Genomic DNA, 27080 nt, shown 5'->3' with positions numbered 1-27080 from the left:
CTCATGCGGATTATCAGACCCCTGGGGGCTCAGGAGACCTCCTGGTGGGAATTAGAGACCCTCTGAGTTCCCAAACCTGTCCCTTTCAGAATCTTGAGAACTTCCAAGGTGGCCGCTGCCTTCCTCAGAGTCAGAGACAAAGCGGCCAGGCCTTGGGTTTCACAGCTCAGGAGACCAAGGCCCAAAGTCACGCTGCATGGCTGAGATTTACACCAAGAATTCCTGACTTCTCCACCAGTTCCTTAAAATCCCGGTTCCCATGTAGTACCAGAGGGAGACAGATCAAATCGTGCCAAGGGGAGCCCCACCTGACTGGGGGGGTGACTGCTTTCTGACGGGGAAATGGGGAGGGCTTCCTGGAGAAGGAGAGAAGGGAGGAATCCACATGGGATCCAGAGGGCCTTGGAAACTTGCACAAGTGCTGCACCGCCTCTGCCCTGGCAACTGCTGCCTCTGGTTCTCCCAGGTCCCCCCACAGTGCAGACGGCTGGTACCACAAGGCCTGCCAAGCCCCCTGCGGGCTTCAGGATCAGCTCTGTGGGTCTCGGGGGCCAGCACTGAGGATCTCGTCCTCCTCACTCTAGACTTAAAGCGAGCCAGGCTGTCAGTCCCTGTTACCATCGTCGCACCCCCAGCCTCCCACTTCCTGCTCCACCCGAGGATGAGGCTGGCCCAGAGGCCGGATCACCATCATCATCATTAATGACAGCAGCAACTGTGTACTGTCAGCCTGCCGTGCGCCAGGCCCCGTGGATACAGAGAGAGGTAAACTCTGCCCTGCGTGGCACACAGTGGCTGTAAAAAAAGAACAGGTGCAACTGGGTGACCGAATGACTGAGTAACGAGCCCCACAGGTGTTGCTGGTGGTGGTCACGGGGCAGGGGCCGCGACAGCTATACAGCACCTTCTAGTCTCCTCTGTCACTGCCCTGCTCTCCGAAGTTCTGAGTGAGGGATATAGTCATGCCCCATACAAGCACTGACACTCACGGGTGTGACAGGGAGGGGAGACACCCCAGATGTTAGTCGTCACAGGGGATGGGTCTAATTCCTCCACTGGGAGGGGGGAATACAACCACAGAGTGGAGCCCTCCTCTACCCAGGCCCAGGGGACTCTGTCCTGGGGAAGGGTTTGTGGCCCCAGAACTGTCTTTCTAGCCTCTGGGGCTGCTTCCAGCGACAAAGGCTGGGACCCTGCCTCAGGTCCCATTTGCTGGGTGTGCCCTTGGGCAAGGTCCTTATAACCTCAGTGCACCTCAGTATCCACGTCTGTCAACTGAACCCCCATAACTCTCACAGATGGCAGCGTCCTCACAGACCACTGGCATGCACGCTCCAAGAAGGCTTGGATCACTGTAGGGTGCGTGGCACCCTGGCACAAAGCAGGCCGTCAGTAAACAGCCGCTGAGTGAATGAAGCCACTCAGGACTGTTCTGCAGGAGGGAGCCTAGGGCCAAGCACCCGGCTGACCCCCCTGGCACTGCCACATTTAATCCTCCTGGCGGTCCTGTGCAGCGGGGGCTACTGTTCCCATCATCCGGGGAGGGAAACTGAGGCTCAGAGAACATTTGCGAACTCTGATGGAGTCTCAGTGAATGGCTGGCCCTGGATCCAGGTCGCTGGGGACCCAAAGCGGGGTTGGGTGAACAGAATCTGTGGAAGATGGTCGGGGATCCCTCCGGGCGCGGGCGCGCTCCCCTCGATGGAGCGGCAGGAGCGGACCCCCAAGCTGAGAGTGGCCGCCTGGCAGCTCGGGGGCGGGTCCTCCCTGCTGCCGCGTGCGCCCCCCGCCCCGCGTCCCTAGCCTCACGCCCTGGCTGCGCTCACCCGGCCCGGCTCCCGCGGCGCTACGCGATCCCGGCTGCAACCCCGCGCCAGTCAGTCTCCGCGCAGAGCCCGGCGCTACGGGGCTGCCCCCCTCCTCGGGGCGGGGCCGACCGGGGCTCCTGGCACCGCCCCGCGCCCGCCCCGCGCCGGTTTCCTGCGTCCCGGCTGCACCCACTACCCCCTCCGCCGCAACCGTCGTCTCTAAGGCGGGGACACGCACGCTCTCCCAGAGGGGAAACTGAGGCCGGTCGAAGGGTGAAATGGGCCACGATGCTAGTGGGGAAAGGGCGCGAAGGTCCTGCGTGCTGGTCCGGGTCCTGCCCGCATAGACGGCCTAGAACCCCAAGAAACGGTGTTTCTTTCTCCACCCACCTACCCATCCATGTCCCCTCCCACGTGGTCCCGTCTGTTCAGCCTGCCTCTTGCCTTCTTTCCTCCTGCCCTCCTCCCCTCCCTCCTTCCTCTCTTTCATCTATTCATTATCCCACCTATTCTTCCATCCATCTCTTTGTCTATTCATCCATCCTTCTACCAATTTTAAACTATGTTTTTATCCATTCATCCATTCATCTATTCACCCGTTATTCTGTCTTTCCACCTATCTATCCATCAAGTCTTCCATCCATCCAGTTCATTTCATATCTTTCTGTCCCGCCTTCCACCCATCTATCTACCCTTCCTTTCTTACATCCTTCCACCCACCTCTGGGTTAGCCATTCTCCAATGCCATCATTCCACATTTAATAGGGGATTCTTCAGTGCTGTCCTTTCCCTTGCACTGGGGACCCAGATGGATCGCACCATCCCTGGAAAATTCATTTGCAAGTGCCAGTGGCAGAGGGCAGGCATATGCCCAACAGTGGGCACAGCTGCAGAGCACCAAGGGCTGGTTACTTCGGTTTGAAGAGGGCTACTGGAAAGGCTTCACCGAAATGAACCTCCTCTGTGGACATAGGTGGGTGCGGGGAAGAGAAAAACGTCAGCCAGCACATGCGATGTGCCAGGTGGTAAGGTATCTTGCTTAATCCTCACAACTCTGTTTTAGCCCAATTTTAGAGACAGTGAAGCAGGTTCAGAGAGATAAAAAGGGGCTCAGAGTGTAGTGGGAAAAGGCCGTGGGGTCAGCCCTGGGTTTAAATCTCGGCCCTGCCACTTTCTTGTTGCATGTCTTGGGCAGCTACAAGGCTTGGTTTCCTCATCCATTAACAGGAACTGGTGTGTACTTTACAGTTGTGATGTTGCAAGCCTTGTGGCTCACAAGGTACCATATGCAGAATGCTGAGTATTATGCCTGCCCAGTTGGTGCTCAACCAACGGTAGCTGTTATCATCGTTATATGAGAGGAGGTTGGGATTCAAACCCAGTACCTGTGATTCGCTGCTTTGCAAACCACGTCTCTGGTCTGTCCTTCCATTCACAAAGACCAGCCTCTTCCTCTCCCACCAGCAGGGCTGGTGAACTCTTGTTCCCCAGGCCCAAGAGTCATCTGGCTGGTGTCATCTAATTAGGAGAAGCATAGTTTACAACACAAGTGTTATAGCTGAATTGTGCCCCCTCAAGTTCATATGTTGAAGTCCTAAGCCCCAGTACCTCAGCATGCGACCTTAGCTGGGAATAGAGTCGTTGCAGATGTAATTAAAGATAAGGTCATACCAGAGTAGAGCCCTAATCCAGTATGACTGGCATCCTTATAAAAAGGGGAAATTTGGACACAGACATGTGCACAAGGAGAGCATCACGGGAAGATTGGAGTTATGCTGCCAGAAGCAAGGAGCTGCTAGAAGCCAGGAGAGAGGCCTGGAACGGACCTTTCCCGGTGCCTTCAGACGGAGCATGGGCCTGTCTGTACCTTGATCTCGGACTTCCAGCCTCCAGAGCTGGAGACAATACACTTGTGTTATTTTGGCCACTCAGTCTGTGGTACTTTGTTATGACAGCCTGAGTGACGTACTGCAGCGACCACAGGCGTGGATAGAGATGATGCAGAGGGCAGCTGTCCAAGACAGTGACCAGACTGAGACCCACTGTGGAAGGGGCTGTGGTCACTGCTGTCTCCCTGGGCCAGTACAGAGCCTGGCCAAAGCCATGGCTTGTCAAGTCTCAGTAAACTGTGTTTTTAAACAATCTGATGAATTTTTACTTGTGTATATACCAGTGTAACCACCGCCAGATCAAGATATAGCCCCGTAGTGGCCCCAACACACAAGGTAATCACCCTTCTGACTTCTGTCACCAACAATAGTTTTGCCTATTCTTGAACCCATATAACTGGAATTATACTGTATGTGCTCTTTTGTGTCTGGTTTCTTCTGCCCAATATTCCTCATAAAATTGATGCAGCTTGTTGAATATAGCTGTAGTTCATTCTTTTAAATTGATGCGTAGTATTCCACTGCACAGATGTATCACAATTTATTTGTCCATTCTACCACTGATGGGCATTTAAGTAGTTTCCATTTTCTGACTCTTACGAATAAAGTTGCTGTAAACATTCCTGTGTATGTCTTTTGTCGAACGTGGGTGCTCATTCCTCTTGGAGTGGAATTGCTGGCAGAGAGAAGTCACACGTTCTACTTCGGTGAAAATTGGCAGACGGTTTTCCAGCGTGGAGGCACCAAGTTACACCGCTCCACCCTCCACTCCAGCAACGCGTGAGGGTTCCAGCTGCTGCCTATCTTCGTATTGCCAGTCTTTATTTTTAGCCGCTCTGGTGGGTGTGTAGTGGTTCTCACTGTAGTTTTAATTAGCATTTCACTGATGGGTAAGGCTGTTGAGCGCCTATTTTCATACACCTCTTGTTCATTTATACCTGTCTGAGCCTTTGGTCCATTTTTAAAAATAGGATGTTTATCATTTTCTTATTGATTCGGAGTTCTTCGTATATCTAGATACGAGTCTTTTAATAAAGTTTTATCACACCAAAAATTTACACAGAGACACACACACACCAATGATCACATCCATTTAAAAGTAACTTTGATCCTATTAATTAAATAAAAGCAATTTTTCCTGTCTTAGAAATGACCCCAGCTGACATAACACATGACACAGTCATTTCATATGTATACAGTAGGGCTGGCCCAGCAGCTCCAGCCCGATTTTCACATGCTTGAGCTGAGCATTTGCTCTGGACTGGGCTCCAGAGCAGACTTCAGTTCAGTTCGGATGAGCAGGGGCGGTGGGTGGTGGTGAGGCTCACTTGTTTCTTCTTCCTCCAAGAGGGGCTGATGGTGAGTCTGCGTCGCACCTGTGGATCAGGGTGGTGGGGAAGCACAGAACAAGAGGACTGAGGCAGAAACAATCTTATCTGGCTGGTCTCCAGAGCTGGGCTCTCACAGCTAAGCTTCATGCTCACTGTTTACTATGTGTCTGCCACGTGGCAGATTCTTGGGACCCAGAGATGGTTAGGACACCAGCCTCATCCTGAGGGAGCTCACGGTCAAGGAGAAGAGACAAGGGAGAAGGAAGCATAATGTGGAGTGCTAAGTGTAGTTAAGTGTCACCTCTATAAAGAGGGATGCGTGGTCAGGATGCTACGGGGGAAGACTGGAATCTCCCCGCTCTTGATGGGTCCCAGGGGCATCTTCACAGTGGAGTTGATGCCACTTGCACTGTGTCTTCATGGACGAGAAGCAGTCACCAGGCAGAGGGTGGCAGAAGGATGTTCCAAGCAGGGGGCTCAGTGCAGGACTTCCAGCAAGTGACAATCTTGTGACTGGAGGGTAGGGTGTGTTGGGGACAATGCGGGAACATCGGGGTGGACCCAGGGATAGAGAGCTTTCCTCTCTCGGCTTCCAGGGAGTCCTGGTGCCTGGAATCATGCTGATCTGTGGGTTACAGCTTTCTAGGGCACCTTTCCCTCTGGGCCAACATTTGCTGAGTGGTTCTTTGTAGGATGGCTTTTCTATTTAGAGGAATCATTGTTTCTGATCCTTGCCCATAGTCACTGCTGTCCACAAAATAGAGCATGCTGCCTGGTCCTTGACAGGTGCTCAAAAGTTGATGAGTTCATCCCCTCCCCTTACCTGAGAACACTTTTCTAAAACGGAGCGACCTTCGGTTCTGTGTTGTTTTTCTTCTGGAGTTGGGACCTAGTGAACAGGAGATGAAGAAAGACGGACCCTCGATGCCCAAATTTCTGGGCCTGGCAGGGAGAAGCAGGGCAGGAGCTCTTGGAGCAAAGGTGTCATGACCGAGTGGGCACTGACCTGAGGGGGGCCCAGGGTCTGGGTGGGCTGGAGCCACGAGGCAGGTGGGAGGGGCTGCTTGAAGGGCACACCTGAAGGACTGGGCCTGCCAGAGGAAGCTTCTGGCCTTGGTGATCTCCTGGGCCAATCTCCTTAAATCATCTCCTTCAAATAGTGGCAGCATGGGGTCCTTGAAAAGGGGAAATGTGTATGAAATTAGATCCATTAAATGACTGGGTGGGACCTGAAAATCCAAAATCTCAGGAGAAAAGTTTTAGAGTGAACTCAAAGCAGCCTTCCTCCCAGTGCAGGAAATCTTGTGGGCCTCAGCGTGCATGCTTCCAGGGACAGGGAGCTCACCACCTGTCAAGGCAGTCATTCTGCAAAGAGGACACTTTGCAGTTAGATGTCTGAGAGTCAGTGTAGGAAGGGGATGGTGGAAACTAAAAGGGTCTAAGGACTTCACTGAAGTCAGCACAGCTCTGCCCAGTAGAACAGAAGTAGTATATACACCTTATCTCACTGTTAATCAGTAAAACCTATCCAGTCCCTTCTCTATTTCTTCTAGTAAAACAGCTCCACAGATATGCCTTTTTCTTATGTCAACTAATGAAATTCTAGAGCCTAGCCTTAAAAGTACAAGTTCTGGGGCTTCCCTGGTGGCACAGTGGTTGAGAGTCCGCCTGCCGATGCAGGGGACGCGGGTTCATGCCCCGGTCCGGGAAGATCCCACATGCCGCGGAGCCGCTGGGCCCATGAGCCATGGCCGCTGAGCCTGTGCGTCTGGAGCCTGTGCTCCGCAACTGGAGAAGCCACAACAGTGAGAGGCCCGCGTACCGCAAAAAAAAAAAAAAAAGTACAAGTTCTCACAATTAGCAAGAGAATATAAGAAAGAGATGAAACTGTTCCTTCTCCCTGGGAGCAGTAGTGGCAAACATCCCACTCTGCACCCAGAAACTATTCAAAGAATCTGATTTGATAAAAGGTATGAAACGAGAACCTTCCCAATATCGTCGTTTGTTTTCCTGTGTAATAAGGATATGGGTGAATATTCATTACTTTTACTTATTCTGATCTCTGTATTATTTGTAATATTTGCCCCTAAAACGTTACTCAAAGAAATCATGCAAAGCATTGACTTCAAAAATTATGCAATGTTCTGTAAACTTTAATTCCTCCCCGCCAAAAAAAATCTGGAATTCTGGTTGGTTGTCTTACTGGATGATTTGCTGGCCTGGAAATGTTGTAATTCACAGCAGCACATTCCTAGAAGGTATGAATATGTACATAATTTTTCTATCAGATTGTAAGATCTTATCCTGCAGGCATTATAAAACCTATGACTGGTCTTCCCTGGTGGCGCAGTGGTTGAGAGTCCGCCTGCTGATGCAGGGGACACGCGTTCATGCCCTGGTCCGGGAAGATCCCACATGCCGCGAACCGGCTGGGCCCGTGAGCCATGGCCGCTGAGCCTGCATGTCCGGAGCCTGTGCTCCGCAATGGGAGAGGCCACAACGGTGAGAGGCTCGCGTACCACAAAAAGAAAAAAAACCTATGACTTTACCGTATTTATTTTTTAACAGATCATTTGAATATCTGCGCTTCAATGAATTTAAGGCGGGAAGACAGAAATATGCAGGAATTAAAGCACAGAACTTAGGAGCATGGGTGTCTGGGCTCTGGCTTTACCATTTACTCTGACTTTAGGTGTATTCCGAAACCTGGCTGAGCCTGTTCTTTCGTCTATTAAATGGGTATAATAATGGTTGGAAGGCTTAAAAGAGGTAATTTACATAATGCAACAAACCTGTAGCATGTAGGCAGTGCTCAGTGAATGTGAACTGTTCTACTATTAAATAATGCCCCTAACCCTGCTTCTTTCCCAACCTGGAGGGGAGGCAGCCTAAAAGGAGAGCAGCAGGGAAACACAACCTTTTTTAGTCAATACTTTGTTTTACAAGAGAAGCAGAGATCTTATCAATCAGGAGGAAAAAGCCACGCCTGTTGACATTTTGTTGAGCTATTTCAACAGAACTCACCCAGTAGCTCCACAACCTACCCTCTCTTTGATGAAGCCCCTGGTCAGCAGGCCCTGCATTTTTAAGAGCGAGTCCTCACCGACAGGGCAGTGATAGCGGCCCCCAGTAAGAGAGGCCAGATCTCTCAAGAAGTTAACCGCTGTCCTGCGGGGAGGAACAGAGGGCTGGGGCCAGGCCCACCGAGGTCTCTGTGAGCCCCCAGCCCCTGGGGAAGTCACATGAGTGGGGTAAGGGGTCTTGGACCTTGAGGTCTGTGCCACTGAGACTGTGTCAGCATCACCAAGCCACTCTCCCAGCTGGTATTTGGGTGGCAGTGGCTACTGCTGTGTGAAGTGGATTCACCGTATGAGGGTCACCCTCAAAGCACGGGGCCCCATTCCTTAACTGGACATCTATCCAGTGCCTACTATGTGTCTGGCCTGGCAGGGACACAGTGTGACCTTTACGGAGCTCACGGTTTAGACAGAGAGATTAAATATGAATGTTCTGAAGGAGCTGAATCTCTCCTGTCTAACACATGTTCTTCTATAACCATAGTGGGCTTCCCTGGTGGTGCAGTGGTTGAGAGTCCGCCTGCCGATGCAGGGGACATGGGTTCATGCCCCGGTCCAGGAAGATCCCACGTGCCGCGGAGCAGCTGGGCCCGTGAGCCATGGCCGCTGGGCCTCCGCGTCTGGAGCCTGTGCTCCGCAACGGTAGAGGCCACGGCAGTGAGAGGCCCGTGTAACGCAAAAAAAACCCCCCAAAAACATAGCTACTTTAAACTTTTTCCCCCTAAATATTCACAAATGTGCCCCGAAGGAAGATGAAACGGGAGAACACAGCGTGTGACTGTGGGAATCGGTGCAAATCCATTTCCACGCTGGAGAAAGTCAGGATGCTGACGGGTGGGCAGGGGCACAGAGGGGCTCTCTCTGGTGCAATGCCTGCCCAGGGCCTCCTAACTGCTCACACACAGGACTTGGGCCCAGGAGAGCTCAGCGTATAACGTGAGTCCCTGGATTAGGTGAGGATGAGCCTTGCCCCTCAGACACGCGGCCGTGGGGAAGGGATACAGCTCCTGACCGCCCACCTGTCTGAGCAGTTCAGGGAGACGGTGTGCACTTTCACGTCTCTCTTCTCCGTGAGTCTTTGCACTTCACTGAGGATAAAGCTGCAGCTTGTGTCTGGCTTCCCGTCCGTCAGGAGGTACAGTCCTTCCACATCAGGAAAACTGAAAGCTTTCTGAGAGAGCATGTAGGTTGTCTGGCTCAGAAGAGGGGCCAACCGGGACTCAGAAACCACTGGCCTGCTGTCCCCAAGTCTGGTTGGATCTCACCGACTTGTCATTAAGACTGAGAGCCTCCTCTTTCAGCCTTTGACAGACCAGGAAGCTGCTGAGGTTTAGGAGAAAGAGCTCAGCCCACTTCCTAGCTGGTTAACCCCAAGCAAGTCACTTAACCTCTCTGGGCCTCTGTGCCTTCATCTATAAAGTGAGAACAGCGAGAATCTCATCCTCACTGGGTTGCTGGGAAGATGAAATGATTTAACAGTAAATTCTAAAGTGCTCTTTGTAAACTGCAAAGCATGGCGCAATGTCAGGATAGGGGCGATGGTATTTCTGCTTTGCCACTGGGTCAGGCTTGGTGGTGGAACTTGCCAGCAATGCTTGCAAGACTGAGGTGCTCCCCTGAGCATGCAGGTTGGTCACCCACTTCACAGCCTCGTGACAGGCTGCGTCTGTGGTCCCCACCAGAGTGTCCTGCCACGGCTGTAGGCCCTCTGCAAAGCTGAGCAGGTTAAAACTGTGGAGAGCGGAGAAGAGGTGGGGGCCGGAGAGGAGGTGAAAGAGATTGGTTAGAACGCACCCGTCTATACTGACCTCAGGGGAAGTAACCTCCGTGAGGACTCACACCTATCCCTGAAGACCCTACAGCAAGCCCTGGGCCCCCTGTGGACCACCTGAGGATGAGAACATACACAGTGAAGATTCTGGGTGCAGACAGAAATAGATTTAAATCCCACTTCAGCCACTTACTGGTTATGCAATCTTGGGCAAATGATTTAACCTCTCTAAGCCCTTGTTTCCTTTGCTGAAGAATGGGGATAATAATAAGACCGTTGTGCAGACTGAATGACATCACGCATGTAAAGCGCTTGGCACAGGGAAAGTGCTCTATAAGTGTTGAGGAGGGAGTGACCTTGGCCAGGGGAACCTCAGGAGCCATCCTTTGGATCTCCTGACCCCCGCGCACCAGCACCCTTGCCTCTTACCTGTCACAGTGCTTCCGCAGCTGTTCCCAGATCAGCAGAGCGAGCTCTGTCTTCACCTGCTGCAGGTAGGGGCCCATGGATCCCGACGTGTCCAGCAGGATGCACACTTTGCTCTCCAAAATGGCACCAAAGAGTCGGCGGCTTCCTGCTCGGAGGCGGGTGGAGGCAGAGGCAGGGGAGGAGTGAGGGTGGCTCTCCTCACTGCAGCTATAAAATCCAAGGTCTTGCCACACCCGTTGCCTGAGTGATCACGGATCAGATGTGAACCCACTGGGAGATGGCCTCTGTGGTGTTGCTAGAGGAGTCATTGTCCAAGGGCAGAGCTGGTGCGTGGACTGGGCTTTCGGAGGTCGAGGTTTCTGCTATGGCTTTGCCTCGGATGACTTGCCCAAATGATTATAACTTCCCTGGGCTTGAGTTTCCTCACCCCTAAAGTTAGTGATTGGGTTAAGCGGTGTCACAGTATTGTTTGGGGCTGGAAATGATGTTACAGAGCATGGAGTCTGTAGATTGGCTGACAGAAATCAAGTGAGCGTGCACTGTGTGCCCGGCACTGAGCAAAGTGCAGTGGAGATGAGAGAGTGTCCCTGCCCTCACGGAGCTGCCAGTGAGGCAGGGAAGACGGATGTTATACCAACAGCTACCACTCTGCTGAGGGTTATGACACAAAGTTAAGGAGTACCTACTTGGGAGAATCTGAATTTGATGGATGTGGGGTGGGGAGCAGACAAGCTATGGCTGAAGGATGAGAGGGGGTGTGTGCGGGGAGAACAGACTGTGAAAGGCTCTGAGTGGGAGAGAGGAGCATGTCATGCTTGAGGGACAGAGAGAAAGCTGGAGAGGTTGTTAAAGGATTTGGGATTTATCCCAAGGGGAAACAGAGAGGGCCAGTGACTTGCCCAAGGTCACACAGCCTGGCAGCGAAGCCGAGATTCACATCCAGGTCCTCTGATCCACACTTGAAGGCAACCGCTAACCCCAGCCCTTCTGGTGCCCCAAGGCTAAACGGAGGTAACACGGGGGAAGCCAAAGAGAAGAAGATGGCATGTCCAGCATTCCCGAATCACACCTCAGACCTCACTGGAGGCAGGAGTAGAAAAAATGGAAAACTGCTGCAAAAAGGGTCCACTGGTCTCCAGGAAAAGGTAGCCTGAGTTGGTTGGACCCACTGCCCAGGAATCTTCCAGGACTCATCTGGGCTGTTCTCTGGCAATGCTCATGGCAACATGAGGACATGAGGGGAGCCATCCTGAGGTGTGTGGGACGTTCCGCGGGGACAGCCAGCCAGCTGGTCGACGGGCCTCCCACCACAGAAGGCCAGCTGATCCATCTTGGGAACCAGACAGCGGAAACACCCTGCAAGCCACCGAGCCCCGCCGTTATCGCCTCCCTAACTCTGCTTTTTTTGTCCGTCTCCATCATCACTTCCCTTCCCAGCTATCCTAATCTTTCCCCTGGATTCCTACTAGGTTCCCCTGATTGCACTCCGTCCCCTCAGCAATTTATACTGCACGCAGCAACCAGAGGGATTGTTGCCGATGCTAACTTCATCACTTTCCCCTTATTTAAAATCTTTTAGTGGCTTCCCATTGCTCTTAGGATAAAGTCTGGGCCACGGCCTCATCTCCCTGGAGTGGTGGCACCCTTTAATCTCAGCCACCCTGCTTCCTTCAGTCTTTGTACTCAGCCTCCTCCCCCGCTGAGCACCTCAGTCATGCCCTGAGAGTCTTCCCTCTCTTTCCTCAGGTGACATCTAGTCATTCTTCAGATCTCAGCTCAAATGTCACCTCCTCGGGGAAGCCCTCCGTGATCTCTCTGTGCAGGCCCCCTGTCCCTCTCTCACTGCACCATGCCTGTCTCCTCCTTACACCTGTCACCCTGCTTTTTGGGTAACAACTGTCTCCCCTAGACCATGAGCTCAGGGAACCTGTGAAGTGTTTCCCCTACCACCTCCCCAGCACGGAGCGGGAGAACAACACTTATTCGTTGAATAATGAATGAGTGGCTCAGCGCAGCATCCCCTGGGTACGTTCGGAGGCGTTAGATGGTGTTGAGTGTGTAGCTGTATGTGAGGTGGGGGCGCGACTCATACCACACAAGAAGCGGCTGCACGGCTGCCCTTCACACGCTCCCCGGCGGGAAGTGTGCGTTGGGAATACGCACACGACCTCGTCGCCCCGCCTCAGCCTCTGACCTGACAGCTGCACCCGAGCTTGCTGCCCGCTCCAGAGGCTTTGGAAAGCAGCAGTCAGCCCAAGGACTGTTTATACCAGGTTCTACTGCAGAGGACTGGACTTAATGAATTTGGGCAGGCACCTGAGTGGCCCACCCTGGGATCCTTCCTCTATCGTCCCAGGAACCCTCCAGGCCCCAAAGCCTGAACTGAGCCTCCGGTTCAGTTCTAGCTGTCTGCCCGGCCTTTTGGACTGGATGCTTCAGACCATCTCCTAATGCCCAGCCCAGCCTCCTCTGGGATGTGAGCCTGGCTCTCAGCCAGCCCTGCCATTCACCTCTCCCAGAGGGGCCTTGGTGCTCTCTGTAAAGAAGAACAGGGGCATCTTCCCTGTCCGGAGCCCCTCCCATCTCTACCTTCATGGACTGGTTCTGTGGGGCCCAATCAATACTAAATTGAGGCTCCTGAGGGGCAGCAGCCCTTCAGTCACACCCAGGAGGCGAGGTGTGGGAGACGAGCCTGCAGAGCGGCCTGACCAGGCCTGGGTCTCCCTGCTGCTCTGGCTCATGCTCCACCGCCCTGTCATCCAGCACCTTGCCTGACCTCTGAACCCAGAAGTCATGTTGCCCCTGGGTGACAGTCTGTGAGTGCCTAGTCTGGGAAGGACTGACCCTGGGGTCCCTGGGGTTGCCCTCCCGCTGCCCATCACGCTCGTCCGCCCTCCAGGATAGCAGGCAGGCTCACCAGACAGCAGCCACTGCAGCCTTTGGACATAGCGCCGCATCACCTTCTCCAGGTGTGTGATGTACGCTTCGATTTCCCTGGGTGTACACTGACTGTGTCTCACCATCCCCTGGATTACGGCAAGCAAAGGGAAATTCCAACCCCGTCAGCTATTTCTTCATCTCCCCATTACCCCCGAAAATAGTTTAGTCTACCGTGGTTCACAATTTTCAAAACATTGTGAAGCATACATTTTTGTCTGTTCGTTTAAAAGCTTTTCCCTTTTATTGAACTATCAAATGCACAGTTCTCGGAAGGTGTGTGGGAATTGGGATGGCGATTTCTGTGGCACATGCGGTCACTGTAATAAGAAAAAAACATAGTATCTCTAAATTTTAAATAGAAAACCCTTAATGGTAGGATGGGAGGTCGATGCATTTCAAACTAAGAGACGACCTCCGATGGAGGAGGGGGGCGGCATGATTAAACTCCCATAACATTTTTCTGGTGGCTAGTTTTAGCTTTATAGCTGACAATGTCATATCAGAGGGCAAGGAGAGAAAATGGGGTCTCTGTTTTAAAAGCACGATTCGATTTTCATTTTCTACTAAATGTACCTGTTCCAGTGTCAAAGCAATAAAAAAAATGACCTCAAAACGAGAAAATAGAGAACCCCCTCACCTCCTGCCATAACCGCTGTTCCCGGCCATCCTGATGGGACCATCGTCAGGGGCAGGGTACAGAGCTCTTATCAGTGAGGATTCCAGCCACTGCCCTGCATTCTCGGCAGTTGTTTCTAATTCCCCCTCCATTGAGCCCCTCTAACCCTAGAGCATGGTCTCAAGCACTCTGAGGGGCTGACTTTTCTTCCAACAGGATTCTGCATCTCCTATTCCTTGAGCGCAGTCCCCCTGTGGGGGGTGGGGTTCTTAGAAGCAGGAATTGAAGCCAGGGGCATACATTCATGGGGAGTTTTCCCCAACACACTCAGCCATTTGTGCCTGAGAAGAGACAGGAGCTGGGAGAAAAAAAACCAACACCAATCTTGACTTACGTTGATCTCTATGCTGGGGAAGATACTGCAGTATTTGGCTGATGCCGACGTCTGTGTTGACTTTTGATGAGTGCATTTGGGACCGAGGTATCTGGAGATCTCCATCTTCAGTTTTTTTAGTCCATAATTTGCTACCCACTTTAGAATAAAGGAAAGAACTATTATCTTGGGTAATTCAGGCTTAATGGAATGATTGACTCATCTTTTAAAACCTCATGTTTGAAATCTGTCTTGTATTTGAAATGTGGGGTTCCCAGGTCCTCACTGAGCCTCCATCACATTCAGTTTCCTGCCCCTGTGCTGGGGAGAGATGCACAAGAAATACGGGGAACAGGGAACAAAATTTATTGAGCACTTACTACTCCCTAGTCTGGTGGATACTGTTGCCTCCCCAATTTCCATTTCAACCCTCTCCCATGAAACTTGAATGGGATTGTTCTAAAGTTTAGACTCTAAACCAATGAGGATAGTCTCAGGCTCCTTGTCGCAATGAGAGATACAAGAATGGCTCGGTTTAAAGCAATCAGAGCATGGCATCCTGGGTCAGAACCAAGCTCAGACTTTTATTGACTGGTTGTGGGAAGAAAAGATGATCTATCTTCTGGATCTGCACAAGAAGGGGGATTTCTGCTGCTTGCGTCCGAAAGGATCTGACGCCACTAAGTACTTTACACAAAATATACTTCAATTAATCAGCAATCCTATTAGGTACAATTGTTTTCATTTTATAAAGGAAGACATTGAGACTGAATGACTTGCCCAAGGTCACCCAGCTAGGAAGTGGCAGACCCAGGTTCCCACGTAGCTCTATTGAATCCTTATCCTGACACTTTAAACAGTCATTCTAAGCAGGTTTGGCCTCAATTCCAAGTATACCCACCCTCTCAGAAATAATGGCTGGTGGAAGGAATTATTGTGTGGGGGCATGTGCTGGTGCAGACAGCAAAATACCTCTAGGCTGGAGCAGACTGTATCCTTTCTGGGCAACTCAATAGAAAAGCTAGTCCTCCTTAGGGCTCTTCCTTGAGGGTACTTCCTGTACACGAAGCCTGGGAGAAACAGAGCAGGGTTACTTTGTGCAATTCTCTTACCCTAGCCTCCCTTTTCCATGTCAATTTCTCTGTCAATCAAGTCAGCTGTAACATTCCTTAGGTGCAATTTGCTGAGAGGTAGGAGGGAGGCTGTTGTGCTGATCTGGGGAAGCATGCTGGGATCTTCCTTCTCTACATGTCAATGGGTTGCTACTGGGACCTGTGCCATTTCACAGCAATCAATCCGACTGACCTGGGAGGCTCATCTCCACTCCCTTCCCATCAGTCTGAGGACACTGCCCCTCATGCGCAGAGCAGGAGCGCCGCGCCCAGGGACCTGGGGAGACGCCGGCATCAATTCTTCCCACTCTCCTGCCTGTGTCAAGACTTTGCAAGCTCACTTCCCTGGGCTGGGAGATGTGAGTGGTTTGAGGATAGGCCTTCTTGGGGTGCACTGCTGCCCATGTCCCGGGACTGCGGGAGATTTCTCCTTTCCCTGGGGCCTGATCACCTTCCAGGTCCCACGGGGAAAGGGGGCTGTCCAGACATCTGTGCAGCCTCCAACTTACCCACATTATTCCCTGTCTCTGTATAGAACAGCGAGAGAGAGGTCTCTGCGTCCCTTGATTTGGTCTTCCTCCTCCGATCTGCAGTCCCTTCTTTCACTGGCTGGGCTGTAGCTAGAGGACATTTGGCCTGTCGGCTGGAGCAGCCTTGAGGGTTTATGTGGTGAAGCTGTGCAGCTTGGCTTAGAGACTAGTCAACTTCAGCTATGCTCTGCCCTTGAAATGGGGCTCCCAGGTGGATCTGAGGTCCTTTGGGTCCTCTGGCCTCCCCTGGATCAGTAAAGCCAGAGCTGCTGATATATACCAGGCTTGGTGCGAAGTGCTTCCCGTAGCCTGTCTTGTTTTATCCTCATAGTACCCCAGCTTGCAGATGAGGTAAGTGGGACTCAGAGTCAGTAAGAAGCAGAGTAAAGATTCCATCCAGGTCTTGCTGACTCCAGAACTCTGCTCTGAGCCGCTCTGCTATGTGTCTGACATTAGAAGACACATGGTCTTAGGTTCTATGAGCTGAGTACTTTCATAAAAATACTGGTGCCCTGTCATGACCGGCTGACACTGGACATTCTCCTTAGCCCCTCTGAGCCTGAATTTCTTCATCAGTGAAATGGAGGAACTAATAGATTCGCTGCCATACAGGACGGATTGTTATAAGCTTTAAATGGGACAATCTTAGCAGAAGGGCTGGCACACGATCGCTGATCACTTTAGTTACTGTCATCACGAATCCATGCCTCAGCCGTGCTTGTCCACCCCTCCACCCCCGGGGCCGTGCCTTACCTGGGGGGACGCCTGCTTTGCCACTGAGTGGACTCCATAGCAGAGCTTTCAAGGGGGGACTCTTCTCTCTGTCAGGGTCATCTTTAATGCTCTAGAAAACAGCAGTCTTTTCCATCAGAGGTCTGTTCTCTGTGGGGGGCAGCACCCCAGTCATCCCAGCCTCAATCTGTCAAGTAGGAACCTTTGCATGGCGAGGCCTCAGGAAGTAGACTTCTCACACACTCGCCCCATCTCCTGTTGCACATTCGGAGAGGACTCTGGGATTTGAGGTGAAAAGGGTGTGTGTGTGTGTGTGTGAGTGAGAGTGTGTGTGAGTGTGTATGTGTGTGTGTGACTAAGTGTGTTTGCGTGTGTGTGAGACAGTGTGTGTGCATGTGTGCGTGAGTGTGCGTTGTGAAAGTGGGTGTGCGTTGTGTGTATGTGTGTGCGTGAGTGCATGAGTGTGAGAGTGTGCGCGTGTGAGTGTGTGCGTGTGTGTATATGTGTGAGTGTGTGCATGGGTGTGCGTTATGTGTGTGAGTGTGAGAGTGCACGTGCGTGTGTGAGAGTGCTGCGCGTGTGCGCGTGCATGTATATGTGAGTGTGTGTGGGAGTGTGACAGCGTGCATCCGTGTGTGAGTGTGCGTGCATGTGTGTGCGCATGTGTGTGCGTGTGCGTGTGAGTGTGAGTGTGTGTGTTATGAGAGAGGGCCTGCTAGGACAACTGTGGGGATTTGCCTGAACTTTCTTCACCAGTTACCTGCCCCTCTTCCTACTGGACTGGGATTTCTGGGCCTCCAGCATGACAAGCAACCACTCAGGTAACTTCCATGCCCTATTGGGCACCTCGGTTTTAAGGAAGGGGTTCCTTCATTACCGGGTACAACCGGAACGTGGTGATGGTTAAACAAAGTCACCCAGGGCCTGGACCAGCGGAGGAGACCTCTGGGTGGCGGCTGTGAAAAACGCCCAGAGCTGCCATCCCAGAGAGCCACCCGCCAGCAACCCAGCTTCCCACACCTGCATTTCAGGAGGCCTGCCAGAGGCCCTGGCGCAGCCCAAGCCCCCTCGTAACCAAGTCAGTTTGGGAACCACTGAAGGCCCAAGGCGGACTCCGAGACCGCGGGGTTTCACCTCAGAATCTGGGAAGATGGGAAGGCGTGATGTCTCTGGGCTGGCGCCCAAGACCTGGTGGAATTCTGTACACGAGGGCAGTGCCCATGGGAACAGAACCGCTCGGAAGTGCTGACCACAGGAAGGGAGTTAGCTGCACACGGTTTGGGTGGATTTCTTCATTCTGAAAGTGTGCTGTGTTCACAAGGGCCTGTCAGTTGGTGAAATGCTGAAGCGCTCACAGATCTCACTGCCCTTCTGCTCCCAAGTGCTGTGGAGTCTGGGGTGTCCCCCCAGACACACCTCTAGAGGCCCCTTCTGAGTGCCGAGGTGGGTATTTTATGCGGGACAGATTTGACAGGCTGTGAACGGGGATCAGCCCCGGGCAGGCCCAGGTCCACCCTCAGGCTCCTATCAGGCCCCCAAAAGCCTCGGGCAGCAGCAGAAAGGACCCATTAGACGCCCTAAGCCCCTAATTCCTTTGCCCCAAGAGACCCTCCCAGACAAGCCCTCTTGCCTTACAACCAGCACGTGTAACGGAGGATGCCGAGTCCACGGAGCCCTTGGAACCACAAAGCTGGGACAGCCAGGCAGAGCCAAAGGTGGGGTGGAGGGGTGGCCAGAGCTGAGAAGCAGGCCCCCCGGGGGTCCCCTTCCCCTGGAGGCCAGGACACTGACCACTGAGGACCCTGCTCCCACCTCTGCTGGCCCTGGGGTCTGGGGGCCTGGCCCAGGCCACTTCAAGATCTAGGAAAGACCAGGAGACAAGGCAGAAACAGAATCCCCTGTGTGTTATTGGGGAGGGGAGTCAAACCGTTCTGGCCACAGAGCGTGCTCTGGGCTTGGAGGGACAGAACTTCCCGGGCTGACGTCTCAGCTGGAGCGTCTTCGGCTTGTCTCTCAGGAGGGCTGCACTTTCCTGTTGTTTTCCAGACTGGTTCTTCAGAGACGACACGAGCAAGGCACACTGCAGGAGGACTGGGAGCGTCAGCAGCGCCCGAGCCAGCGTGTCTCCATGCGGGGCACTGGCGCACACGCGCACGCGCGCACACACACACACACAGCAGGAGGTGCTGGGGCCACTGGGGCCCCTGTACTCCTCTTTCTGTCCCTAGAGTGCTGCCTGGGGCCAAGAGCACTGTGGATCAGGCCTGTTAATAATAAGTACCATGGGGCTTCCCTGGTGGCGCAGTGGTTGGGAGTCTGCCTGCCAATTCAGGGCACACGGGTTCGAGCCCTGGTCCGGGAAGATCCCACATGCCGTGGAGCAACTGGGCCCGTGTGCCACAGCTGCTGAGCCTGAGGGCCACAACTGCTGAGCCCGCGGGCCACAACTGCTGAGCCCGTGGGCCACAACTGCTGAGGCCCACGTGCCTGGAGCCCATGCTCTGCAACAAGAGAAGCCACCGCAATGAGAAGCCCGCGCACCGCAACGGAGAGTAGACCCCCGCTCGCTGCAACTAGAGAAAGCCTGCGTGCAGCAGCGAAGACCCAATGCAGCCAAAATAATAAGTACCATGTATGGAGGGCCTGGGATGCATCAGGCACCGGGCTAGTTACTGCCTGGGGGGTCTCAAACCTCCTTGCCAACAAGACATGCAACTACACTGGCAGGGCAAGGGCTATCCTATCCCCATTTTACAGGTAAGGAAACCAAAGCTTATGAATTTAAAGGACTTGTCCAAGGCCATACTGTGAGTAAGTAGAGGATCTTCCATTCAATCCCAGGCAGGTCTTGTTCCAAAGCCAGTGTTCTCTGCATATGTGGACCCAGCAGCCACATGTGGTGGTCAGCTCACCATGTGCCCAGGGCCGACCCTGGATGCTGGCAGAAGAGTGGTGTGATAATTCGTTCCTTTGCCTATATATTTCTCAACTGCCTGCAAGCTTCTTCAATAATTATTCTCAATCAAGGCACTAGAAGACACCACTCAAATGTAACTAACATCATAAGAAGGGTGGGTTAAACCATTAGTGCCCATTAACACCTTGTGAGTGAGTTTATCAGATGAGGGAGCAGGACTAATGTGCACCTGAGAAGCAGTTGAATAAAGCAGCAAAGAGGGACCCTTTCTGGGAGGACAGCTCAGGCACGTCTAGGGGAGCTGCAGGTTTGCCAGTCTATGGCCCTGCCCTCCCAAGAGCTCACCATGTAGTTGGGGAGACGGGCAGTCCTGACAATGGTCGTATTTGAAATGTGAGTCACGTCCACCTACGTGTCCTCTGTGCACCTCATGGCTTGAGCTGCCCCACACCTCTATGTCCAGGCCTCATCTTTATCCACCTGCCTGAAGGATGCCCCCACTTGTTATCTCACAGGCCCCGCAAACTCACCTTTGTTCTAGGCCCACCCTCCCCGAATCCCCACCTGTTTTCTCTCTCTGGGTCCTGTCTACCAGGTCCCACCACAAGGAACTTGGGAGTCATCCTGGGATTTCTTCTTCTTCCTCACCCCATTCACTCAATCAGCCACAAGTTTGGTCAATTCTTCCTTAAAGACATGTTCTCACATTTGTTCCCTTATTTCCATTCTCACTGCTTCCGATGCGATCTGGTCCCGCTCTCGTCTCACCTTGAACTGCTCAACTCCCTCTCTGAGGAGGTAACATTTTAGTGAAACTTGAATCATAAGGAGCAATCCATGGATGACCTGGGAGGGGAACAGTTGGGGAAGGAAGTGGCAGGTACAAAGGCCTTGAGTTTAGGAATGAGACTGATGTGTTCAAGAACGTACGGGCCAGGACGTAGAGCACACGGACCTGAAACCAGTGACTTACAGGACACTCTCACATTTCATTGGAAGCCTTTGGGGTCTGTGGATCAGCACAAAGGTGGAAAGCTGATGTGGGATGAGTCGTGTCCCCCAAAAAGGCATGTTGAAGTTCCCCTGTACCCATAAACATGACCTGACTTGGAAACAGGGCCTTTGTAGATGTAATTAAGATGTAAGTTAATGAGGTTGTAGTGGGAGGGTGGGCCCTTAATCCAATACAACTGGTGTCCTTATAAGAGGAGAAGAGACACAGACACACACACAGAGGGAGGAGAGCCATGTGGAGATGGAAGCAGAGATTGGGGTTCTGCTGCCAAGGACAGGCAAGGATTGCTGTTGCCAAGGACTCCCTCCTTGACCAAACTTTAGTCATGTTCCTCTGAGCCCTCTTCTTGACTGGGCTTTGACTTTGGCCTGCTGAACCCAGTTTTAGCAAAGAATCCTGTTGAACCTGTTTAGCAAGAATCCCCCTACCCTCGATATCTGGTCAACTTCATCTTAGTAATTTTCCATCCACTGACCCTCTCACTCTGCTCATTGGCTATAAATGCCCAGCTATCTTTGCTGTATAATCGGAGTTGAGTTCAATCTCTCTCCCCTATTGCAGTCGTCTTGAATAATGTCTTCCTTGCCATTTTTTTTTTTTCTGCAGTATGCGGGCCTCTCACTGCTGTGGCCTCTCCCGTGGCAGAGCACAGGCTCCGGACGCACAGGCTCAGCGGCCATGGCTCACGGGCCCAGCCGCTCCGCGGCATGTGGGATCTTCCCGGACCAGGACTCGAACCCGTGTCCCCTACCTTGGCAGGTGGACTCTCAACCACTGCACCACCAGGGAAGCCCTTCCTTGCCATTTTTAACAAGTGTCCAGGGCAATTTCATTTTCTTTAACAGCCACCATCACCAGAAGCTAGGAAGAGGTAAAGAGGGATTCTACGCAGAGCCTTCGGTGGGGACATGGCCCTCTTGATACCTTGATTTCAGACTCCAGCCTCCGGGACTGTGCGGGAATAAATGTCTGTTGTTTTAAGCCACCCAGTTTGTGGTACCTCATATGGCAGCCCCAGGACCCTAACACAGAAGCCAGCGCAGTCATTTGCCCCACACCTAAGGCATACCTTCTGAGAGTAGTTGAGAGCCTTTTCCATCTCAGACGTGATGGCACTGATATCATCGCTTTCGTAAATACCTGGAAACGAAGCAAACAAAGTCATGATCGATCGTGGGGAAGGGATGGAGATCCTGGCAAGTGTCCACATCTGTAAACACGTGGGCCATGTGGAGGTGACCTCAGCCTAAGGGGCAGGGTGGGGTCTTAATGGGCTTAGCTGACTAGCCACCCCCCCACACTTTCTGGTGGTAAAGGGGATGGATGGGTATAATGAGGATACCAAGAGCGGGGCTGGCCTTGGGACCCAGCACCCTGGCACCCAGCCAAGAGCTCTCACCCACAGGAAGCGTAGGTCAGGGGAAAGGTCCTGCTCCTCCAGTGAATAAAAAGATCCACCTTGGGGTTAATTAAAGTAGCTAATGTCTGTAGTGAATAATGTCTGTAGTAATATCTCAAATATGACTCATTTGAGAGGGACTAGAGTATAATGACTAACAAGACAGACTCTGGGTTCAAATCCTGGTTCTACTACTTACTACATCTATGCTTTGGGTTCTGCGTCTCAGCTTCCCTATCTGTAAAATGGGGATAATAGTAATAACACACTTCATAGGGTTATTGTGAGGAACGAATCACAACATATGTAAAACACTTAAAACCGTGTCTGGCATATAATAGCTAGTCTATAAATGTCTGCTATTATTAATAATAATCAACAATAATAACTTAAATGTATATGCCTAGCACTTTTCATGAGTTCCACCCCTGGCTATGCCACTAATTTTGTAATCACAGGCACCTCATGTTCTTGGGAGTCATTTCTTCATCCATAAATCAGAGAGGTCAGAATGCACTAGCATGTCCCAAGCTTCAGTCCCTCCTGAATCACGTCACAATTTTGCCTTGTCTGCACATCATCTAAACCATAATTTACTTAACATATATTTTTAATCAATTCACTTTCATTTCCTTAAAAGTACACACATATACAAAATTGAGATATAATTGACGTATAACACTATATTACTTTCAGGTGTACAACATAATGATTTGATATTTGTGTATATTGTGAAATGATCACCATAAAAGTCTGGTTAACATCCTTTAAAAGCATATTTTAAAGAGAAAATTTATGTCACTGCTGACAATGAATGCTAGCATTTTTTAAATGAAATATTAAAACAATCATATAATCATTTAGGGGAGGGAAAAAATTTTCCTCTACCCTCCTAGATTCTCCAGCTGGGGCCTTGGAAATCCAACTGACAAAAGACAGATTAACAAGAGAAAAATAGAGTTTATTAATGCATGTGGTGTGCATACATGGGGGAGAAACTCAGCGATGAGTTACTCAGAGGGAGTGGTTGGAACTTGGGGCTTCTGTAGCATCTTAACGAAGAACAATAGAAATGACAAGACAAAGGAAATGGGGTTTGGCTTTGAGGGCCGGCAAACTGTGGGAAGGTAAATATTTGGGGGGAACTAATGGAAGACAAGGGTTTTTTAGGTGAGGGTTGTTACGTAGATTCCTCTTGGTGCTGTGGAGAGCCCAGAGCTGCCAACCAGAGCTTAAGAGTCTAAGATTCACCCTTCTCCTCCTGGCACAGAAGCAGGACATAGAAATTTATGTCCTGCTTTTAGGCAAATGGGGGAAGGGGGAGCAGAGAGGTTTTGTGGCATCTGCTGTTCCTTAATTGTCTTCAGCTCAAAATAATCCTTATGCCAAAGTGGCACATATTGAGGTGGCATATTCTGATCTCCTACAGCTATGGCCAAAAATTGTTGCTTTGTGTTCCATGTACAACTATCTTGCCAACCACCTGCTGCGAACATATCACCTTTTGAGAAACGCTAAACTAAGGGACCTTTAGGGCCCCTTCCAGCCCCGACATTCTAAAATATATATATATATATATATAATTTTTTTTTTTTTTTTCTGGTATGCGGGCCTCTCACTGTTGTGGCCTCTCCCATTGCAAAGCACAGGCTCCGGACGCACAGGCTCAGCGGCCATGGCTCACAGGCCCAGCTGCTCCACAGCATGTGGGATCCTCCCGGACCAGGGCACGAACCCGTGTCCCCGGCATCGGCAGGTGGACGCTCAACCACTGCACCACCAGGGAAGCCCTAAAATATTTTTAAGTGTTTTACTTTTTTTCTTTTTCACTTTAAAACAATTATGGGAAGATATCCATAACATAAAATGTACCACTGTAACCATTTTTAAGTGTACAGTTCAGCAACATTAAGTACATTTACACTGCCTTGCAGCCATCGCCACCATCCATCTCCAGAACAGTAATTTTACATTTGCAAATGTGATTTTCACATACCGCTTTCCTGGAATATGTCTATAGCATAGGGAGCTATATTGGCACTGAGACAACTGTCTGGAAAGAAAGATGTGGAGAGTTCAGCCAACCCTTACGCACCTGTGTCTCCAAACCAGTGGAAGCGGCCCCCAGCAGCCCGGGTGAACTCCCGGTAGGCGGCGGCCGTGTCACTGCGGCTGGCATAGCAGGCAGGGGGCGTGGTGTCCATCTGTGACTCGCCCACGTAGAAGAGACACACGTTCAGCTGTAAGTCACAGCCCACACGGACCTCGGCCACGTAGGCGCTGAGCATGGCCTGTGCGGAGACAGGGAGGAGGGGCCCACAGCTGAGGGCTCTCCAAGCCGCTGATCTCGGGTCAATTCAGCCTAATTGCTTTCTTGAGGACCTACTGTGTACCTGGTCTAGTAAGTATGTGGCACTGAGGATGGAAAGGTGAAAGAGGCTGGGTCACCATTTCTCTTACTATCTTAATAGGGCCTGGCCGGGGAGCTGGGCCTGAGATCCTAGACCAGCATCCTCGACGCCCCGTGGAAGCTTGTTAGAGATGCAGACTCTCAGGCCCCTTCGGAACCAGGTCTAACAACATCTGCATTTGAACAACATCTCCAGGTGATTCTTTGGCACGATAAAGTCCAGACTGGAAAAATCATGCTGGAGAAACCAGTTGCTAGGCGTCCACCTAGCGGAAGATGTGGGGTCGCGAAGGATAAGGGATGCCCAGGACTGGCCTACCCACCACGTCCTGGTCAGGGATGCCCCCGGTGAAGAGGTAGATGCCCTGTGATTGCTGTTTGTCTTTGTCCTTGAAGTCCACTTCCACAGCCTTCCGCAGGGCGCTGAGGACGTTCCTGCTGCCTTGACACTGCAGGCTCAGGACCCACCTGGGGGGCGGGGAGGGCCATGCTGAGAGGGAGGGCCATGCTGAGGGGGAGGGCGGGGAATGGAAGGCGCTTGTTTCCTGATTTATGCCTGAGTCCCTCGGATGGCAAAGATTCTAGAGAGAGCTACTTTCTGGGGGAGGGGGCCCAGAAAATAATAGCACAGGGGAGGCTGACGTCAGACCCAGCAGGTCACTTACCGCCAGGCGCTTTGTAAGTTGCTATGGCTCGCGGCAACCATCTCGGGCCTCCAGCTTTCAATGGTGCTTCCAAACCTTGGAAAAAAAGGAAAGAGGGCTTGTTCTTAGGGGGGAAATCCATGCCCCAGCTCTTTGGGCTCCCCAGGATTTTAAGGGGGCAAGATTTTGATTACACCCCCAGAATGTTAGGATGCCACTGGCCTGGGCCAGCCACAAGATCTCCTTGCTGGTCATGACACGTCTCAGCACATTCACGGTGGGAGCAGAGTTGTGCCCTCAGTGGAGACACAGTCAGCACCAGTTTGGCCAGACTTCCCTCCTGAAGAAGGGTCACGCCCTTCTCTGTGTGAACTTCCTCACCCCCAGGGAAGAAGTCATTTCTCCCTTTTTAGCTCTGATTCATCCTCACAACACAGTTTTCACTCTCCATCTGCACTATAGCTTTTCTTTTGTATATGTATCAGCTCATTTTCCCTATAAGACAGAACTTAAATCTTTGAGAAGAGGATTTATCCCCTTTATCAAGGAAAAGATGTCCTCTCTCTGGTTCAAGAGCGATTCCTCCTCCTGGGCTATTGACTTCACCACCACCAATCTCTTCTGAGACCTTGTCCCACAGTGACCTCTCTCCCACACACATGCCCAGCGTCTACTTCCGTCTTCCCCATCGCCTCTCTTAAATATAACTTCTTCGTCTACCAGCTACTTCTCTCTCTTTCCTCTTCCCCCTCACAGACATGCTCCCTAGAAAAACAGTGTTACCACGTCCTCCTCATCTTCTGCTTCTCAACCCCCTGCAGTTAAGCTTCCTCCCCAGTTCTCTGATAAATATTAACAAGGACCTCCTTTCCCCCTCCCATGGAAATATCTCTATTTCAGTTGGATAAAAATTCTAACAATATACAAAGAGTGAAAATTCCTCCAATTTTATCCCCCTCCCCCCAATTTCTGTTAACTCTTTGTTCTATATTCTTTTGGATTTAAAAAAAAAAAAAGTGTAGGACTTCCCTGGTGGTCCAGTGGCTAAGACTCCATGCTCCCAATGCAGGGGGCCCGGGTTCAATCCCTGGTCAGGGAACTAGATCCTGCGTGCCACAACTAAAAGATCCCACGGGCTGCAACTAAGAGCCGGCGCAGACAAATACATATTTTTTAATGTATTTAAAATGTATTTAAAATAAATACATATTTTTAAAATATGCATAGTTGCATAGTCTATTCTATTCCATAGAATAGAATTCTATTGTCAGGATTATTTTACCAATTTCCTCTTGCTTTTTTCCAGGTTTGCCAACCATTAGAACTGAAAGGCTTAATCGAAGGAACAAAGAACATACACTTAAAAGATTTAGTGCTTGCTTCAGCAGCACATATACTAAAATCGGAACGATACCAAGAAGATTAGCATGGTCCCTGCGCAAGGTTGACACGCAATAAATTAGTAGGAGTTTGCGATTAACAGATACACACTACTATATATAAAATAGATAATCAACAAGGACCTACTGTCTAGCATGGGGAACTATACTCAATATTTTGTAATAACCTATAAGAGAAAAGAATCTGAAAAAGAATATATATATATACATATATATATACGAAACTGAATCACTTTGCTCTACACCTGAAACTAACACAACATTGTAAATCAACTATACTGGAATAAAAACATTTAATACAAGGGCTATACCAAATTACACTTCCACCAGTACTTTCCAAGAGTGCCCTTTTCACCAGATTATCATCAGCACTGGGTATTATCAATCTTTTAAATACTTGCCAAAATGAATTGCAGAAACATTGTATCTCATTGTTTTCCTATCAGGGAGCGCTACTGCCAGATTCAGTGGATTCCTGCATTCTTCCCCTTCCTTCTTTGCTTCTGCAGGCTCTAACTCTGTTTTTTTTTCCCTTGGGAAAGCGTAAACACCTTTCTCTCCTGGTTTTCCTCCTGGCTTTCTAGCTGTTCCTCTCTTGTTTCTTTGGCGGTTCCCTCTCTCTGCCCACACTCCAAATGGCAGTTCTTCCCAAGTTCTGTCCTTGGTTGTCATCTCTCCCCCTTTACG

At 51.2% G+C, this 27080-nt stretch overlaps 1 protein-coding gene across 1 annotated transcript in view; it reads right to left on the bottom strand.

Annotated features, from left to right (window-relative positions):
- Positions 1–4988: 4988 nt before the first annotated feature.
- Positions 4989–27080, bottom strand: part of VWA3A (von Willebrand factor A domain containing 3A) — a 50549-nt gene continuing 28457 nt past the window's right edge. Inside the window, exons 19-35 of the mRNA XM_079945546.1 lie at positions 25015–25089; positions 24673–24817; positions 24035–24230; positions 21610–21680; positions 18536–18688; positions 16630–16720; positions 15856–15966; positions 15207–15304; positions 14256–14393; positions 13223–13331; positions 10306–10450; positions 9692–9836; positions 9125–9276; positions 8073–8196; positions 6106–6203; positions 5852–5917; positions 4989–5073 (exon numbers count right to left, since the gene is read on the bottom strand). Coding sequence (XP_079801672.1) covers positions 5866–5917; positions 6106–6203; positions 8073–8196; positions 9125–9276; positions 9692–9836; positions 10306–10450; positions 13223–13331; positions 14256–14393; positions 15207–15304; positions 15856–15966; positions 16630–16720; positions 18536–18688; positions 21610–21680; positions 24035–24230; positions 24673–24817; positions 25015–25089 — 1903 coding nt within the window. The 3' untranslated portion in view covers positions 4989–5073; positions 5852–5865. The remainder of the gene's footprint in view (positions 5074–5851; positions 5918–6105; positions 6204–8072; positions 8197–9124; positions 9277–9691; positions 9837–10305; positions 10451–13222; positions 13332–14255; positions 14394–15206; positions 15305–15855; positions 15967–16629; positions 16721–18535; positions 18689–21609; positions 21681–24034; positions 24231–24672; positions 24818–25014; positions 25090–27080) is intronic.

This window comes from Stenella coeruleoalba (genome assembly GCF_951394435.1).
Source record: "Stenella coeruleoalba genome assembly, chromosome: 15".
Classification (NCBI taxonomy): domain Eukaryota; kingdom Metazoa; phylum Chordata; class Mammalia; order Artiodactyla; family Delphinidae; genus Stenella; species Stenella coeruleoalba.
The sequence above is the reverse complement of the archived record's forward strand: the minus strand, read 5'-3'. Positions and strand labels throughout refer to the sequence as shown.